The sequence below is a fragment of the Chrysemys picta genome, chromosome 13 (genome assembly GCF_011386835.1).
Source record: "Chrysemys picta bellii isolate R12L10 chromosome 13, ASM1138683v2, whole genome shotgun sequence".
NCBI classification, from domain to species: domain Eukaryota; kingdom Metazoa; phylum Chordata; order Testudines; family Emydidae; genus Chrysemys; species Chrysemys picta.
Window position 1 is genome coordinate 47,104,363 of NC_088803.1, and position 17,865 is coordinate 47,122,227.

At 42.7% G+C, this 17,865-nt stretch overlaps 1 protein-coding gene across 2 annotated transcripts in view; it reads right to left on the minus strand.

The window, feature by feature from the left end:
- Positions 1-719: 719 nt before the first annotated feature.
- TAF4 (TATA-box binding protein associated factor 4) overlaps positions 720-17,865 on the minus strand; it is a 64,727-nt gene continuing 47,581 nt past the window's right edge. For both annotated transcript variants that reach the window (XM_005302928.5, XM_042858411.2), the window contains exon 16: positions 720-2,251. In XM_005302928.5, the coding sequence (XP_005302985.1) occupies positions 2,084-2,251 (168 nt within the window). In that variant the 3' untranslated portion in view covers positions 720-2,083. The remainder of the gene's footprint in view (positions 2,252-17,865) is intronic.

Below are 17,865 nucleotides of genomic sequence, written 5' to 3' on the forward strand. Positions count from 1 at the left end.
GATGGACCTTTGGTCTGACCTGGTACGGCCTTTCTTATGTTATGTTCTTATGTACCTGCAAGGATACCTGCTGAAATGAACAGGACTCTGCATCGGTTTGGTGGCAGAACTTGTGCCTCACTAATGGAAACAAAAGGGAATGTGTGAGCAATCTTTTTGCACTGTCCAAGCTGAATAAAATCCAAAAAGTGAATGGACAGCATTAATAGTGAAAAATACAATAGATTTTAATAACCTACAGCATAGAAAACACACTTAAAGAAACCTACCTATTTGAAAATAAATTCCCTGACACTGTCCCTTTAAAATTTAGCACCACTTTCTCTTTTGAGATACACACGTGCCTCTCATTGATGTCAATGACAGTAGCACATGTGCATCTAAGGGCAGTCTGGCCCTCAATGTGAACATAATAAAGTTCTTCATAAAATACTAAGTCAAAATAAAATGTCACGGTCTCTATACAAGACTTCCCGGCTACAGATATTCTACCCTTGATCTTTACACAGAACGCCTTAGGCTGATTGTGAAATTTCTGGATTCGTTGCAAGAGTAGTTATATGCCTTCAAAATATTGGTTAAAGCAAGCAAGCTTAAGAGAAATAAAGTGCATCATTGGAAGGTAGCATCCCCTCACATAGAGGGATCTTATTTCTGTGTTAAGAAAAATAAATCCAGGAAGAGGAAAGATGTAGAGAGTGAAAATGCATTAGCAAATACAGATAAATTTGTTTTTAATAAAGGAGTTAATTTTCTTTCAATCCTATATAAAACAATAGCAATTAAAAACTTCATTTTTGAAAGTAAAATATTTACATATGAACAAGTAACTGTGCAAAATTTACATGAAAAAAATGGAAAGACAGGATTTCCTAAAAGACAAAATAAAAGGTGTAACAGTTGTCAGGTGTTGATAAAAATACTGATCAGCATTCAGTTTACACGCAAGAGAGTTAAATTCTAACATGAGAGTTCACACGAAGAAAGCCAAAGTATTTACAGTCATAAAAGTACTATCAATAGACCATTTAATACAATAACCTCTGAAAATATAAAGAACCAATTAGTATATTTGTAATAAAAAAATAGGTACAAAGAAGGGACTTTGCTCTGGACATCTTTAAAGTAGGCCCACAGCTTGCATACAGTCTTTTAGCAAAATAATTATAGTTTACATCGCCATTTTTTATGTTATGTGCCAAAAATTATGTACAATTACTGACAAAATACACCAACCATTTTTCAACACTTGATTCACACTGAGAAAGAGTCTTTTTGATGATTCCTCTCAACTTTGATTTTATTTAATCTAAGCTTTACTTTAGCTAAAAACACAGTGCAAGTAAAATATATTTATGCTGAAAAGGTTTTTCTCTTTTTCTTTTTTTTTCCTTTTTTCTTTTTTCAAACTTTACAGCTTTACAAACTATAGCAAATAAAATGCATTTTTACAGATGCTGATAAAAACATTCAGAAGTAACCCTCCTTTATGGGATTTCAGGGCCTCTAATAAGCAATAATGTGATTAAAAATTGAGGTTATGTTTCAATTAATTGTATATCCCTCTAGAATTTGAACGTTTTGGGGAAAGATAAATATTCTTAAAAATCAGTTTGCTTTGCTAACTGACTGTTTAAAAAAAGCTAAATGAAATGAGGTCATCTGCTGTAGACATACACCTATATAATCAATTTAGTTAAGTAAAACTGAACTAAAATGCACAATTAATGTTGAAACTGCTACAGGTATGACAAAGGGTAGCTAGTTATTTGCTAAACGATTCCATCAGTCTTTATATATGGCTTGTTTGGCAAGAAGGCCACTCAATCAAGAGATGAGTTAAGTTTAATTGTCCTTTTATAGTATCCACAGGCCTTGTAAGTATCCTCACTGTTAAAGAAATGTATTTCTCTTGTACTGAAGAGTTTTTTTTATAAACAAGAATAAAAAACTGTTCCATGTAAAGAGGTGGTTGTTTTTGAAACAATATCCCATTTGCTTGTTACAAAAAGGCGTAATCTGCAAATATATAAAAAATGTCCTCAGGCGTCTCTCCGTCAAAAATACCTTGATCTTTTCCATTTTACTTAAGGAATGCTTTGTATAGCAATAGTGAATGGCTTGTCTCTCGCTCATTTTCTAAACAAAATATGAGGTCCCTGAGGTTCACCCGCGTTATCCTTTGTCGCGTAAACGGTCTGGTTGTTCCGACTCCAGAGCTGCCTGGGACTGGTGTACTTGTACTGGACCCCTGGAGGTGAGAAGAAAAGCTAGAGTCAGAACTTTTAAACATCTACAGAGTATGTTTTGTGACAAGAATTTGTGACAGTTCTACAAACAACAAATGTGTGTGATATAAAGCGAGGGACTTCTCACAGGAATTTATCCAGTACTGTATGCCATTATGTTACCCAAGGTTTTCAGAACCTAAGACTGTGGTAACGTAACTGTTTCTCTCCAGGCGTCATCAGGAATAAGTCAACGGGGGCACAGCTCATCCGTCTGATATACAATTGATACAAGCCAGAGTGTTTTTATCTAAAACTGCTTTATTACATCTTAAGCACGCACACACACAGTTGCAGTAGGCATAGAGCATTTCAAAACATTTGTATTTATCTAAAGTTAGATGATTTTGAGGGATCAGCAGCCAGGCTTCGGGGGGGGGGGGGGGGGGGGCTGCTTCCATCTAACTGCTGGGGAACTTAGCTGTCAGATCCTTGCCCAAAGAAAGCGTCTTCAGACTGCTCCAAAGCAAATTCTTTCGTCTAATCTTTTATAACTAACTTCAAACAAAGCACATAACCTATAGTGACTCCTATGGAGTCACCAATTCTCCTAATTTCAGCAAAACTATTCATCGCTTATCAAAACAATAAAAAAGACTTACATATTAGAGGCACTCAAGACCAAGGTTGGCCATCCAAACATTCCTTCTATTTTCACAATACGTTCACTTTTTATCCCATGCTCCCATTCTGATAGCAAAACTGCAAACATGCAGCTATTTGACCTTGCCTCTCAGGGGCTAAGATTTTCTTAGCTATGTGATGTTTGGTTTTCAACTGGTAGTCGCTAAACATACAAAGTTGCTGACTGCAGTACTTTCAAATTCTGGGGTACATGCAGGAATGTCAAATTTGGGGTAACAATTAGACAGGGGAGATGTTTTCTTTTCAAAACAGCAGCATAGCTCAGTTAGACTGAAGCACCCATTGTTCTAGTATACAACCTGCAAAAAAAATCTAGTTCTTTTATTGTCCACATCATCTGTTGGGAAAAGCTATTCAAATCATGTCCTTAAACACTCTTTAGCAGATACTGGTACTGCACAGATGTAGCTATAAAATAAAGTTTTCAGAAGTGCCTGAGTGACTTAGGCTCCGCAGTCCCATTTTAAAAATTGACTTAGGATGAGATCCTGACCCCCACTCCAACCCCTTTACACAGGGTAAAAGGACCTTTGTGGTAAAGGGTCCCTAAAGACTTGTGTCTGGCGGGGAGAATTCCCCCAAATGCGGGGACTACAGAAGTCTGCCATAAAAGCTGCCTTCTGAGGACCCCTTCACAAGCCTGGGTGTGCTGAAGGCAGGGTGTGTCGGGGAAGGTCCTAGCCCACCGGTCAGTGGGGGACAGGCTGACTTAACTCAGAAAGGCCCCCAGGGCTGTGTACGTTATGCCAGGGGCACCAGAACAGCCCATGATCAGGAAGGCAAAGCACCTTAGCCCACTGCTGCTGCCACCCTCCTCCCCTGAGGTACAGCACAAAATCTCACCCTTAGGAGATTAATTCCTATTGACGCTCAATGGGATTTAGGCTCGAGTCACCCAGGTGCTTTTGGTTTTTAGATTAACTTTTCTTGGAAGTTCACTGTCAGGTTAGCTTCAACTCTTCCCACCAAATATCACAACCTGCTTGGTATCCTGTGTATGGATTAGTCAGGTGGAATTTATTTAAAACACAAAAGTGGGGAACAGAAGACAGATTTAACTAAAGAATAGTTACTTACCCTACAGTACCTATGGTTCTTCAAGATGCTGTAGTCAGTATGGCTCCCCCTGCTGGAGTGCATGCATCACAGGTGCGTGAGATTGGGTTGTTTTTTTTAAAAACACTATCCAGCAGGGAACTCCATCTGATGCCACGTGAGGGCATAAAGAGCAAAGTGACCATGACCCTCCCCCAGTTCCCTTTCAATTAGAAGCCTATGGTAGCCAAGGACTCCAAGAAGTGGGGATGGAGGGCAGGTTGTGGGATCCACACTGACTACAACATCTCAAAGAACCATAGTTACTGGAGGGTAACAGTTTGAGTAGGTGTCAGTGTGGATCCCACTGGAAGTGGGTGGTGAGTGAGCATTACATGTGCCCTCAGGATGGTGGAAGTGAGGAGCTCCAGCTGCATCAGTTGAACAATGACTGTAATACTGTTCTCCCAAGGTTGGCATCTGACCTACAAGCTAAATCCAAGGCATAGTATTTGACAAACAAACAATCAGTGGGTTACTCCATGTTGTTGCCTTACAGATCTCCAATACTGGCACATTCCAGAAGCAAGCAGACAATGTTGCTGGTGCTCTGGTCTTGATGTTTAATAGGACAGGTGCACCAGCCAGCTGGTAACAATGAGATGCATTGTGTTAACCATTTTGATATCCTCTGTGAAGGGATAGCTTGACCTTTAGAATGTCTGGCTACATCCTGGCAGCTTATTGCCCACAGTCTCAATGGTCTGGTCCTGTCAACATAACAAAGTGAAGTCCTGGAAACATCAAGTGCATGTAGTTTTTCCTCCTGGTGTCAAGTGTGGCTTCAGGAAGAAGGCAAATCAACTTGCCTCACTGGTTCAGATCAAGTTCCAAGACTACCTTCCAAATAAATTTTGGAGAAGGTCTCAGCACTACTTTGTCCCTATGGAATGTTACATGGTGGTGGGTTCAGCCGTAAGTACCTGAAGCTCACTCACTCTCCTGCCTGAAACAATATCTAGCAGGAATCAGACATGTAGGGCTGGAAGGGATCTTGAGGGGTCATTAAGTCCAGCCCCCTGCACTGAGGCAAAACCAAGTAAACTAGACTATCCCTGACAGGTGTTTTGTCCAACTTATTTTTAAACAACACCTCCAGCCCTTTATACAGCCTTCTTCTCGCAGCTACCCAGGTGGTGAGCTAATTACCTCACAAGCTCATTAGGTTCTCTACAGGTGCAAGTGATCACTTCTGTTCTTCCAAACCTGCTCAAACTACTCAACTCCCTCCTACTCTAACCCCATCTGATGCCCTTAGTGAGCTAAGTTACCTAGGTGCTGGATTCCAAAGGGCTCTATTTGTAGATGCTAACAGCTCCCTGTCACAGACTTAATTTCCCTCAACTGTGAAAATTTCAATAGATAAAAATAGAAAAAAATGCTTCAAAATAACCATCAATATCTGTCAATTATAAAAAAATAAAAATCAAATTCTACCAAGCCTACTTATTAATTTAATCTAGACTATATTTCCCTAGTTTACTTATGAGAATAATGTGGGTCTGTGTCAAAAGCCTAACTAAAAAAAAATTGATCTCTCCTGCCTCCTGCTTCCCCTCTATGCACTACTGTCAAAGAGGAAGCTAGGCTGGTTTGGCATAATTTGTACTTGATAAATCCATGCTAGCTATTCCTTATAACCCTATGATCCCGTAGGTGCTTACCAATTAAATTATTTGTTCCAGTATCTTTCCAGGTACCAAAGTTAGGCTGACTGCTCTATAACTCCCTGGATTTTCTTTGCTCCCCTTTTTAAAGATAGGTACTGTGTTTGCCCTTTGTCATCCCTCTGGGATCTCACCCATCGTCCATGAGTTCTTGAAGATAATTCCTAACAGTTCTAAGATTGTTTCAGCTAGTTCCTTAAGTATCTTAGGATGAATTTCATCAGGGCGTGATGACTTGAATGCATCTAACCTACCTAGATATTCTTTAACCTTTTCTTTTCCTATTTGGCTTGCATTCCTTCCCTGTTGTTAATATTAATTGGGTTGAGTATGTGATCACTATTAACCTTTTAAGTGCTAGTCTATACTAGAAGCACTACAGCAGTGCAAATGTAGCACATCTCCAGGAGAAAGAGCTCTCTTGTCAGCATAATAAAACCATCTCTGCAAGAGGTGGTAGCTATGTCGGTCGAAGAAACTCTCCTGCCGACATAGCACTGTCCACACCAGCGCTTAGGTCGGTGTAACGTGCATCACTCGGGGGATGGCTTATTCACACCTGAGTGACGTAAGTTGTACCAACATAGGTGGTAGTGTGTACATGCCCTTAAGTGAAGGCTGAAGCAAAATAGGCATTAAACACGGGGCATTAAGCATGGGGGGGAGGGATAGCTCAGTGGTTTGAGCATTGGCCTGCTAAACCCAGGGTTGTGAGCTCAATCCTTGAGGGGGCCATTTAGGGATCTGGGGCAAAAGTCAGTACTTGGTCCTGCTAGTGAAGGCAGGGGGCTGGACTCGATGACTTCTTAGGGTCCCTTCCAGTTCTATGAGATAGGTATATCTCCATATTTCACCTCAGTCTTTTCAATGTAGTCAGATATTTGATCTCCTGCCCCACTAAGTAGAGGATCTACATTTCCCTTCTTCTTTCTCTTGCTCCTAATGTACTTGTAGAACTTCTCCTTGTTGACTTTTATGTTCCATGCTAGGTGTAACTCACTTTGTGCCTTAGTCTTTTTTATTTTGTCACTACATGCTTGTGCTATTCTTTTGTACTCCCCCTTAGCAATTTGTCCACGTTTCTACTTTTTGTAGGATTCTTTTTCAATTTTCAGGTCATTAAAGAGCTCCTGGTGGAGTCATATTGGCTTCTTACTGTTCTTTCTATCTTTTCTTTGCATTGGGATAGTTTGCAGTTTTGTGCCTTTACTTCAGTCTTCTTGAGAAACTGCAAGCTCTCCTGAACTACTTTTATCTCTTAAGATTTTCTTCCTATGGAACCTTACCCCACGAGTTCTAGGACTTTGTTGAAGTCCATCATCCTTATTTGTTGCTCTCACTCCTTCCTTTCCCTAGAATCTTGATCACTTTCACCATCTTCAGAGAGAGGTGATGTAGGAAACATTCTAAGCAGCTTGACTGGAGGACTGCCAAATCTGGTTCAGTCTGCCCCGAAGCAGAGTAGCTGACCAGTAAGCAAGTGTGCAAGAATCTCTTGAGAAACTGATACTGTGGGTTGAGAAAGATTGATCACTAATGTACAGGCAGGTGGAAAGATTAAATTACTGTTTCAAGTGTTACAGTAAGCAGAGGATTGTCAGTATCAAGTCCTGGGCCAGGTCCACACCTTACTAGAAACCTCTTCCATTTCAATGAGTACATCAGTCTGGTAGTTATCTTCATGCTGAACCAGAATTTTTTGGTCCTGTAGGGAGCCATCTCTGTCCATAGTAGTTAACCAGCAGCCCATGCTGTCAGGAGCAGCAACTCCAGGTCCGGGTGGGGCTGCGGTGCTGAGAGATCAGATCCAAACAGTCCAGGAGCTGGAGTGGATGCTAAATGGATATTTGCAAGAGCTCTGTCAACCAAAACTGCCTCTGCCAATCAGAGGCAATGAGAATGGCCATGGCTTTGTCTCTCCTGATCTTGCAGATTATCCTAGGAGTCAGGGAATTGGTGGAAAGGCATAGAGCAGCCCTGTTCTACTATAGTAGGAAAGAATCCAGCATGGTTACCAGATGCATCTGCCTCTGGAGCTAAAGTTCTGAGACTTGGCACAGCCCTTGGTGGCAAACTAACCTAGGAGGAGAAATTCCCAAAGATGGAATATTGGCCTATAATGGGGTTCATTCACCTCTCATGAGTGCCCCCTGTTCAAGTGCGTGCCTGCCTGCACCCTCTCTCCCGGTAGCCCTCCTTGGGCTTAGGACCTTAATTAGTCCCGCAGTCTATAAATGGTCTCGGCCCTGGTATCGAGCCATACTTCAGGGCTTCCCCCTGGAGGAAATATTGCTGGCCTCTCGGGTCCCAACTCTCCCACTGGACCACTAAAAGATTTCAGTTCCCCTTCTGGGGTGCATCAAGGTCCAGGCCACTTTCCCAGTGGCTAGTGTGGCGAAAGGGGGGGGGGGGGGGGGGGGGGGGGTGGAGGGGAAGAGGATCCAGACTCACCAACTACTCCAGGTCCCAACCCAGGGGCCCTCTACATAGCAGCTGTCCACCATATCCCTTTAACTAAACTGCATCGCGGCTACGCTTCCTTTGGCCATTTCCCCACGGTCCTAGCACATTCTTCACCCTTACCTCAGAGCCTTGTTCTGGATGAGTACCAGCAGCCAGCCTGGAGGTCATTCTCACTTCCCCAGGTCTCTGCCAGTACTGTGCTGTCCAAGGTCCTGTAGCTCCCTCAGCCAGCCACACAATCCATACTCCTCCAGCTCCAGCCAGGAACCGACTGACTCTGGCTCCTTTTATATGAGGCTGCTGGGCCCTGATTGGCTGCTCCCGGTGGCCTCCCTCATTGGCTGCTTTCCCACAACCACCCTAGGCCACTTAGAGGACTTCTCTTCTACTCCTTCTGGGGCATGGTATGGCAGGACTACAGGGCCTTCCAGAGGGCCTCAAAGGGTCTGGTACACCCCATCACATGGCTCCATGAGGGATCTGTGCAGGAACCATTTGTGGTTGGTCAAAGATTGTCTGCTCAGGAAGTCCGCCAGATTGTTGCCAACTCCTGGGATATGAAAGATCATGGATCTCTGATGAACCTGATAGCCTCCAGACACAAAAGGCAGGTGTCCCCTTGTTTGCTTATGTAGAGCATAGTTAAGGTGTTGTCTGAAGATCGGCACAAACGAATTTCAGCAGACTGGCAGGAGGGCCCTACACAGGCCAGTCCAATAGCCCCGAGCTCCAGGATGTTCATATGCAACTTCACACTGCTCACTGGCGCAGCTGCAGCTGGTCAGCCCGATGTCATTTGTCTAATTTGTGGCTGTGCTAGGAGAGGATCTCTGCTACTGGTCTAGGGTTGCTCTCAGACTGTAATGGGCGAAACATCCCTGTTCAACACTGGGGAGAAAGTGCAGTCTGGTGATGAAAAATAGTATTCCTCAAATAGTTGTGCTGAGGAGTAATGTCCAACTTCAGTTGTGGGCCCGTCGCTGCATTGATATCATTGATGTCTCTGGATGGGGATCTTGAAGGATGTACCTCAATCCCATAATCCTTGCAGCTGCTGGCGCTTTCATCGGTGCCGATGCCTACAGTGCCAGCTTACTCATGGCCACTCCCTTGGCAGATTACTTAGGTGTCCTAACCTTAGAGGGCAAACGATGCATCACTCCTTAATGTTTGGCACAGTGTGTCACTCTTATACTGAGCACCAGCGTCAGATCCGATGAGGTCATCAGTCCCACAGCGGCCAAAGCCAACTCTGATGGTACGAGTGTGGAAGTGATAGCCTGCTTCAGTCTTGAGACAGCAGTGCCTGATGCAGTTAGCCCTGGTACCAGTGTGATCGTCATGGATGTGGCTGGTATCAGTTTTGCTAGAATTGTCCTGCCTACCTTCCTTTCATTGCTAGATCATGCCGTGGTGTGTCTGCTTGGAGGAGCACTCGCTGAGGATAACCCTTTGGGTTCCTTGAAACTGGGTCTAAGGTGATGTCCATCAATTGATCAAGCAGGTGTAGTTTCAGCCACGTGTCCCTTGACTTGCGAGTCCTCCATGAGAAAGATTTACACACCAAGCACTTCTCACGGAGGTGGTTCTCTCCCAGGCAGAAAAGGCATTGGCGACATGCTTTAATGAGAGGAATGAGTCCACTCTACGTCAGGTCGGGCTTAAATCCTGATGGTTTAGACACTACCTTTGCAGTTGGCATGAGATGTCTTACCCCACCGTCCAGGGAAGTAATCACAGGGTACACATTTTTGTGTGTGGAAAACATCCAAATTAGTGAATAAATCAAAGAGGAGGGTCAAGTAGTGTTTCTTCAATCTCATCTTCTTGATTCCGTTTGAAGCAAAGAAAGGTAGCAGATTGGACACTCACCAGATACCACTTGTGGCAGTGCAATGGGAAAAAGGAAACGCAGGAGGGTTGTGACTGCTCTGTCCCTTAGGCCCTTGAATGGAAACACGAGGCTGCACTGGAAACATGTCAGGCTCCACCAGACACTGCTATTCAAAAAAATCCAATCTCACATGCATGACGCGCACGCACACCTACCCTGAGATCCATGCTGACACATATTTAAAAAAGAACACCAGTTTATTTTATGGACAAGTCTCCAGAGAGGAAAGAGGCTGTTGCGCTAACTCTCTGCAATAGAGAGATTCTGTGTGATTAAATACTGGTTTGGCTGCAGTGGGAAGAGCATGCTTCTTAGACCCAAGACAACATGAAGACACATATACAGTAATAAGAATAGGAAAAAGGGGCAAGAAGAAGCCAGGTAAAAATTAAGGACCCCATTGGAGAAAGCCTGGGAATGGCAGAGAAAGTGCCAATGCTACGATGTAAAGAGGCTTTAAAAGGCAAAATTATATTAAATATAGCAGTAGAAAAAAAATTAGGGGAAAACATGCTATAATTAAATATAATACTGAGACCAGAATAGTCACATGTTTAAAATGTTACAGCAAGCCACAGTAAAATGCAATACATCATTTTAAAGCTCACTGATTTATGTTATGCTGTCAATATACAGCAAAAGCAAACAACTTTCCATAAAATGCCTTACTATTAAAAAAATTGACAAATGAATTTAATATTACCAGTTTTATGGAAATAAAATACTGGCGCTTGTGTGAATAACTGGACTAGAAAACCAGGCCGGTACACATGGATGGATGTCAAGTGTTTCCTTGTTGCAGGCTAAAAACATTCAGATATATGTGGGGACATGCTATGACCAGCAGATGGCATTCATAGGCCAAGAAGTCGGCTTGTGCCTTAATTTTAAAAAGGCTTTATTGTCTTGACTGCTGCTTTATAATAAACGCTTTAAGATACGTCAAAATAACCTTGCAGGTGGGATGGAAATGCACTACACTTTTACAAGTCTGTTTGCTAAGAATTATTTTAAAAAAACGCAGAGAGCAGATTTTCATTTTATATATTATGTTACCATTTCATATTACTTTATTTGAAAGGCAGCAATGTTTTATTGGAATACTGCAAACAGCATATTATGTTTATAACATGCTTATAGTCATAACATAAATAGTCATTTTCCTAGATCACTATAGTACCAAATAACACATTACAAAGGTCTCAAGTATGTTCCACTGGTGGGTTCAAACATCAGCTATATCTTTTTTAAAAAATGAAACTATAGGGTATGTTCTGGAGAAAATGTTGTACATTAAAGATTCAAGAAAAATTACACTAATTTAAAGCCATGTGAATGAGATACTGAGAAATGGACTGTAATACAATCCTCTAGACTGCAAAGCAATATATTCATGCTCAGACTACATTATTGATTAAGAAACTAATGTGTTTGAGATTCGTGTTCCCTTGCAGGTACTTTATACTGTTCAGTGTAGCTCTTCCCAGCTCCATACAATTCTAATCATGAAATCAGACTTGTGCTTTTCAAGCATGTTAACAATGTTCATTGGCTCACCAGCTAAATAATTATCCTAATTACAGGACTAAAGAGCCGGATTTTCAGAGGTGTTTAGGAGCCTTAAGATGCAGATAGGCACCTAGTGCAGGTTAGACACTTCTGATGTTCCTAGTAGGTGCCTACCTGCATTTTTAGGCTCTTAAAGACTTAGGACCACATTTTAAAAGGTAAGGAAAGTGACACCTACATTACATAATATATAGAGATTAACACTGTAAAAGGTGTGGCCACAAATGTTTGAGTTGAGGCATATAAGGCATTAAGGGGATATTTTTGCTAACTTTTAATTAAATGAACTAGTCAGGTATGAAATCCCTAACCCGACTGCAATCTGTATTACTGAATTCTGTAACACTACAATTACTACGTAGAGGTGACTTTACATGTAATTAAGATTCAGAATTCCTTTGACATCAAAAGCTCACATTTACAAATCTGTGTCTAAGTAGTGACAAACCTTGTTTTCCACACTTCTTGTAATATGCCCTAACTACAAACTGTATACAAATGGTGACAAGTGGAGCTCAATTTAAAAATGTCAAGTGAAACACAGCAAAGGCACAGCTGTGAATCACATCAAAAGCAGCTGGTTCTTAATTAATCAGACAAAAGATTAGATTTCTAAGGGAACCTGTTTCTAATTGGTTAACCAGTAACTGATTAATCTGAGACAACTAAATTAGCCAGATTTAGTTAGAATACATCCGGTATTCCCAGTGAATGTAAAATATATTCCATAACCTAGATGGCACTAAGAGATAAGGTTGCACAGCAGAAATCGGTAGTGCCAACATTGTAACTGCATGTGCCAGTGACTCTATTCCTGCACATCATGACAATCATATGCTTTAATTACATATTTCTCAGAGCACATTAATTTGTATAGTCTTAGATAAGAATGTAGCATCTTGCAATTTTTACTGTTGTGTTTATACTGTTATAATTGACCCATATATCTTTATTGGCTTAGATTTTTATATAAATTCTTTTCTCCCTAATTTATGTATTTTAATAAACCTGAACACTAATATACTTCTGTCAAAAGGTGCTTAACATGATAGATACAAATAAAAGTTGCCTATGCTTTAATGGGTCAAAATGTCATTTACTACTATCATATTTGTTGCATAACCAATTTGAGGTTATAATATAGTATCATGTCATAGAATTATTACTTCAAAAGCAGAATAAAATACATAAAGAAGATGAGCTATTCTGAAACAAAGGTCTTATTTTCATGCAAATTAACTTACCAATAAAGAACATGGGATGCTTAATACAGAAAGTGATATACAGGAAGAATTATTTAACTGTTTGTATGCTACTATCAGTTTTGCATGAACCATCAGTTAGAGAGCCACCTCTTTGCCACCCACAAGTCAAAAATTACAGAGCAAACCCTTAAAACTGTGCCAACTCCAAGAAGTTGTAATGCTTAAAAGAATTACAGAAATTGTACTTTCAACAGGAAACACTGACTCTATTTCCTGTTTATTAACAAGTCTGCAAATGCACCAGAGCATAGAGCACACAAAGTTACCAAAAATGGAGTACACTGCTGACAAAGTCAAACACAATTATCTCCAGCAACTTCTCCCCCCTCCCGCCCCCAAACCTAGTGCAACTGTGCCTGGCAGAAAACGCAACTGAACAGTTAAAGTTTTAACTACAAAAAAATGATTGAATCGATTGTCCTTAATGTCAGCAAAAACTAGGGTTAGTCCAAAATTGTTTTAAAAAAAAAATTGGCTAGTAAATATTTAGAAACCATGTCGATTTTATAGATGTTCCTGCTGCCTAATTCAGTATGATTTCAAACTACCTTGCTTAGTCATTTTAGCACAGCAGTGGTTCCCAATGGCATTAACTGCTCGAAGAGGAAGTTACTCACCTTATAGTAATTGGAGGTTCTTCAAGATGTGTAGTTCCCTATCTGTACGTACATACCCCATGTACACACAGCTGGATACTTTTGAAAGCAGTGTCCGTTGGTCTGCACCATATGCCCTGGCTTACCTCATGCCTCTGACTCAGTAGATGAAGGTGTGCGGTGGGCCAGCCACCTCTCCAGTTCCTTCTCTACCACGAATCAGAGAAGATCCAAAACAGATGGGAAAGACAGAAGGTAGTGGAATACAAATAGGGATCGCACATCTCAAAGAACCTCCAGTTACTATAAAGGTAAATAACTCTCTCTTCAAGTTCTAGTCCCTGCATGTATTCCACTGTGGGTGATTGACAAGCAGTACTCAAACAGGAGGTGGGAGGTTGTAAATGGCAGAGTACAACAAAGGACTGCCATTCCTAAAGATATAATCAGCAGAGCAGTCCTGTACCAAGGCACAGTGTCTCAACAAAGGTGTTGATGGAGCACCATGTAGCTGCCTTGCTAATGTCAAGTAGACAACTCTTGAAACAATGCCACAGAGATCGCTTTCACTCTTGTGGAATAAGCTCTTACCCCAAGAGGAGGTGGAAGATTAGACAGTCGATAGAGCAAAATACAGCTTGAGATGCATTTTAAGATCCCTTCATAGCATCTAGCCTGACCCTTTCTGCTACAGCGACAAATAGTCTAGGAGACTTCCTGATCAGTTTTGTTCTCTGCAGGTAAAAGGCTAAGGCTCGCTGGACATTGAGGGAATGGAGCCTCCTTTCTTCTGAGAATGCGAGAGGTCTTTGAAAGAACACAAGTGTGAACTAACGGGTTCACAGACTGCTTTGTGGGTGAATTTAGGGGTAAAAACATTATGAGACTTTATCCTTATGGAATGTAGCATAAGGAGGATCTGCCATTAACACTCCAAGCTCCCCAACCCCCGTGGCTGAGGTGAGAGCTACCAGGAATGAGACCTTCATGGACAGAAGAGACATGGAGCAAAAAGCTAATGGTTCAAAAGGAAGCTAAGGAGTACTGAGAGAACAAGATTCAACTCCCATTGAGAAACAGGCTTTCTGTGGGCAGAAAGGTTCCGATTAGGCCTCTCCACCATGTGAAAGTAGGTATTCCTCATGTTGAGAGCTGTAAACTACAGGTCCTTTTTCAGGGATGAAATTACAGATGCCAATGTGACCATGCAAAACTTGAGTTTGCAAATAAAGTGGCTGAGATGGCAAAGGTTGAAATGGGTCTCCAGCTACCACCCTTCTTTTTGGGTAATAGGAAGTATGTTGAGTAAAAACTACTCCCTTAGTACTGAAGAGGAACCCACTCAATCACTCCTTGCTATAACAGAGAAATTCCACTTCTTGTCTGATAATGTTCTTGTGAGAGCAGCCCCCGAGAGGGGGTGGAAATGAGGGCTATGGAGAGGGTAGGAACATAAGCTATCATATAGCAAGAATGAAGGATATTCAGAACCCGTCCATTGTTATTGCACTCCCAGTGTTGAAAGACTATTAGATTACCTCCAAAGAGTACACAGGAATCAGGTGGTGTTGGACATAGTGGTTTGCATCTCTCAAGCTGCCATCAAAAATATTTAGCTGAGAGCTGAGAGAGAGGGATAAGGAACCTGCTGCCGGTGGTGTGGGGAAGTGAGTCTTTTGAACCCTTTGTCTCTTATGGGTTCTCATAGGGTCTCTGATGGAAGAACTGTAAAACCATTAGCCTAGGCTTGTACGATTGCTGATGGAATTCTCTTTGGGGCAAGTGTAATATTCCTAGGGAGCAGAGGGGTGGTCCTGGAGTCCTTAAAAGTGTGTAAGGACTCATCTGTCTTCTGATTAAACAGATGAGTCTCATTGAAGGGTAGGTCATCAGCAGTGTTCTGGACCTCCCTGGGAAACCCCAAAGTATGGAGCCATGACTCTCTGAGCATTACAATTGCAGGAGTCATTGTCCTGGAAGATGCATCAGCCATATCTACTGTGATTGTACAGTGGTCCTGGCAACCATTTTGACTTCCTCTCTGAGGAGCCTGGAAATGAGCTCTGTCCTGCTGTGGGAGAATGTCAGTAAAGTACATGAATTTGGAATAGTTAAGGAACTCATACTTAGCTCTAAGTGCCTCATAGTCAGCTATCATGAACTGGAGTCTAGAATAAGAAAAGACCTTTCTTCCCAACAAGTCAAGGCGTTTGCCCTCCTTGTCAGTTGCAGTAGAACTGGGCAGTCTTGCCTAGATCTCTCCACTGCAGCCTGGATGACTAAAGAGTTAGGAGCAGTGAGAGAACAGAAATTCCATCCCTTTGGCTGGGCCACAATACTGTTTGCCTGCCATCTTGGAATAGGAGCGCAGTAACTGGGGTATGCCAGGCCACTCCAGCTAGCTCCATGATGGCTTTGTTAACAGGGAGCGCTATTTGACTGGAGCCAGAGGACTGAAGGACTTCCAGGAGCTTGTGTTGAGTATGGCCAAGATGGATCAAATGGGGATTGAGGCGCTCCCCATGCTATGGGGTATCAATGGCTACGAGGCAGGTGATGAGGTGGAAGCAGGTCGCAAACTGGGCCAGGCCTTCTGACTGGGAAGGTGTGTCATGGAGGAGGAAATAATGGTTCATCGGGCAAGACAATCTCCCAGTGAGGTGACAACTAATTCTGGTTCCAATGGTGGCACTGACGGTGCCATTGGAGGGAAATCATAGCTCAAAGATGGAATGGGAGACAAACTCCACCCAAAAGCCAGCTCCCCTGGTGGAGTCATAGCTTCTCTCAACAGGGAGGGACCCAGTGGAGCAGGAAACTCCAGGTTTGGGAAAGCAAAGACATCCTCAGGAAAAGCGTAGGTCTACGCTCTTTCCGGAATTAGAGGGGTCCTGTTCGCCTGCACCACTGGAGATGCAGTAGAGACAGTCTCTGCCACAGCCATTGAAGACAAAACCAGTACTGCAAATAACCGAGGCTCTTGGTAATCCGTCTTCACTGGTGCCCACAGATCCCAGTAGTGTACTGGAGGCACTGGTGCCACTGGATTGTGAATTGGTGTTGATAGTGCCCCAGATATGTGAGCTTTCTTGTTATGCCTCTGAGACTTAGTACATCCTATGTTCTCTTGAGTGGAGTTTAAAAGACTTGCTTGGTTTAGGCAGGGCTTAATCCAACTTCTTCAATGTGGATCTGGAGACTTAGCCTCGTGCTTGTAAGAATGCTCCTTGCTCTCCTGGTAAAACCTCACCGAGGGATCTGTGGGGGTAGACTCCCTCTCTCCTGAATTGGACCTTGTGGCAGGAGATGCCCACTCCTTACTGAGCCAAGCTGATGGGGGGAGGAGAGGTTTTGAAGGGTAACCCAACCTGGGTCTGAGTGCAGCTTCATGGCCTTTTCCATTAGGTGCTTCCTAAGGCAAAGTTTCCATCCTTTCCAGGTGGGGAACAAATGGCAGATATTGCACCTTGCTGCAAAGTGGGCTTCCCCGAGGCAGTACGAGCAGCATTAATAGTCATCACGGACTGAGAAGCACAAATTTATGTTATGGGCATAGTCTGGTACCCAATGGGTACCAGGTTGGGGAGACTGACTAACCGTAAAACTCAAACTATCAGATTAAAAAACCTTTAAAACTTTAAACTCCATTTACAGATATCTAAATAGTCACAGATAAAGGAGAAAGCTGAAGCTTTGGACACTGGGGGTTCTGACCCGGACCCTACGGTGGCGAGAAGGAAATGGAGAGGCAGTTGGTCTGCCTGCCTGGTTCCTTTATCTCCTCGGTCAGATGCATGAGGTGAGCCAAGGTGCATGTGTGGACCAACGGACACTGCTTTCAAAATTCTCCAGCTCCAGGCACATGGAACATATGCATACCCACAATGGAATACACATAGGGACTCAAAGAAGAGGGGTACATCAACTGTAGTGGAGAGCATACTTTCCCATGTGGGTAGGCAGTCACACACTAGCTCTGTTCCAGCTAGAACCCTGAGAGTAGCAGCGTAGACAGGACTGGAATGGATGGCACCTTGGGCTAGCCATCTGAATACACATCTTGGACTGCACTGGTATTTTTAGCATAATTCGAGCAGAGCTAACATGCCTGCCTACCTGCACCAGGAAGCACACTTCCAGCTGTTGTGTAGACAAACCCAAAGAGGTGAGCAGTAAAGAAAGCCTACAGTTTGGCTACTGTTAACAAGGTAACTGACTGCACTGTCTCCCCTGGTCTCTTCTCTGCATCACTGAAACATGTATCCTCCTAGACACCTGACCTCTGACTCCACTTCTGGAACGTTCCCCTTCCAAAATCCCTTTCAGGGGATTCCAACCTACTATGGGAGAGCCATAAAGTTACAGGATTTTATTTATTTATTT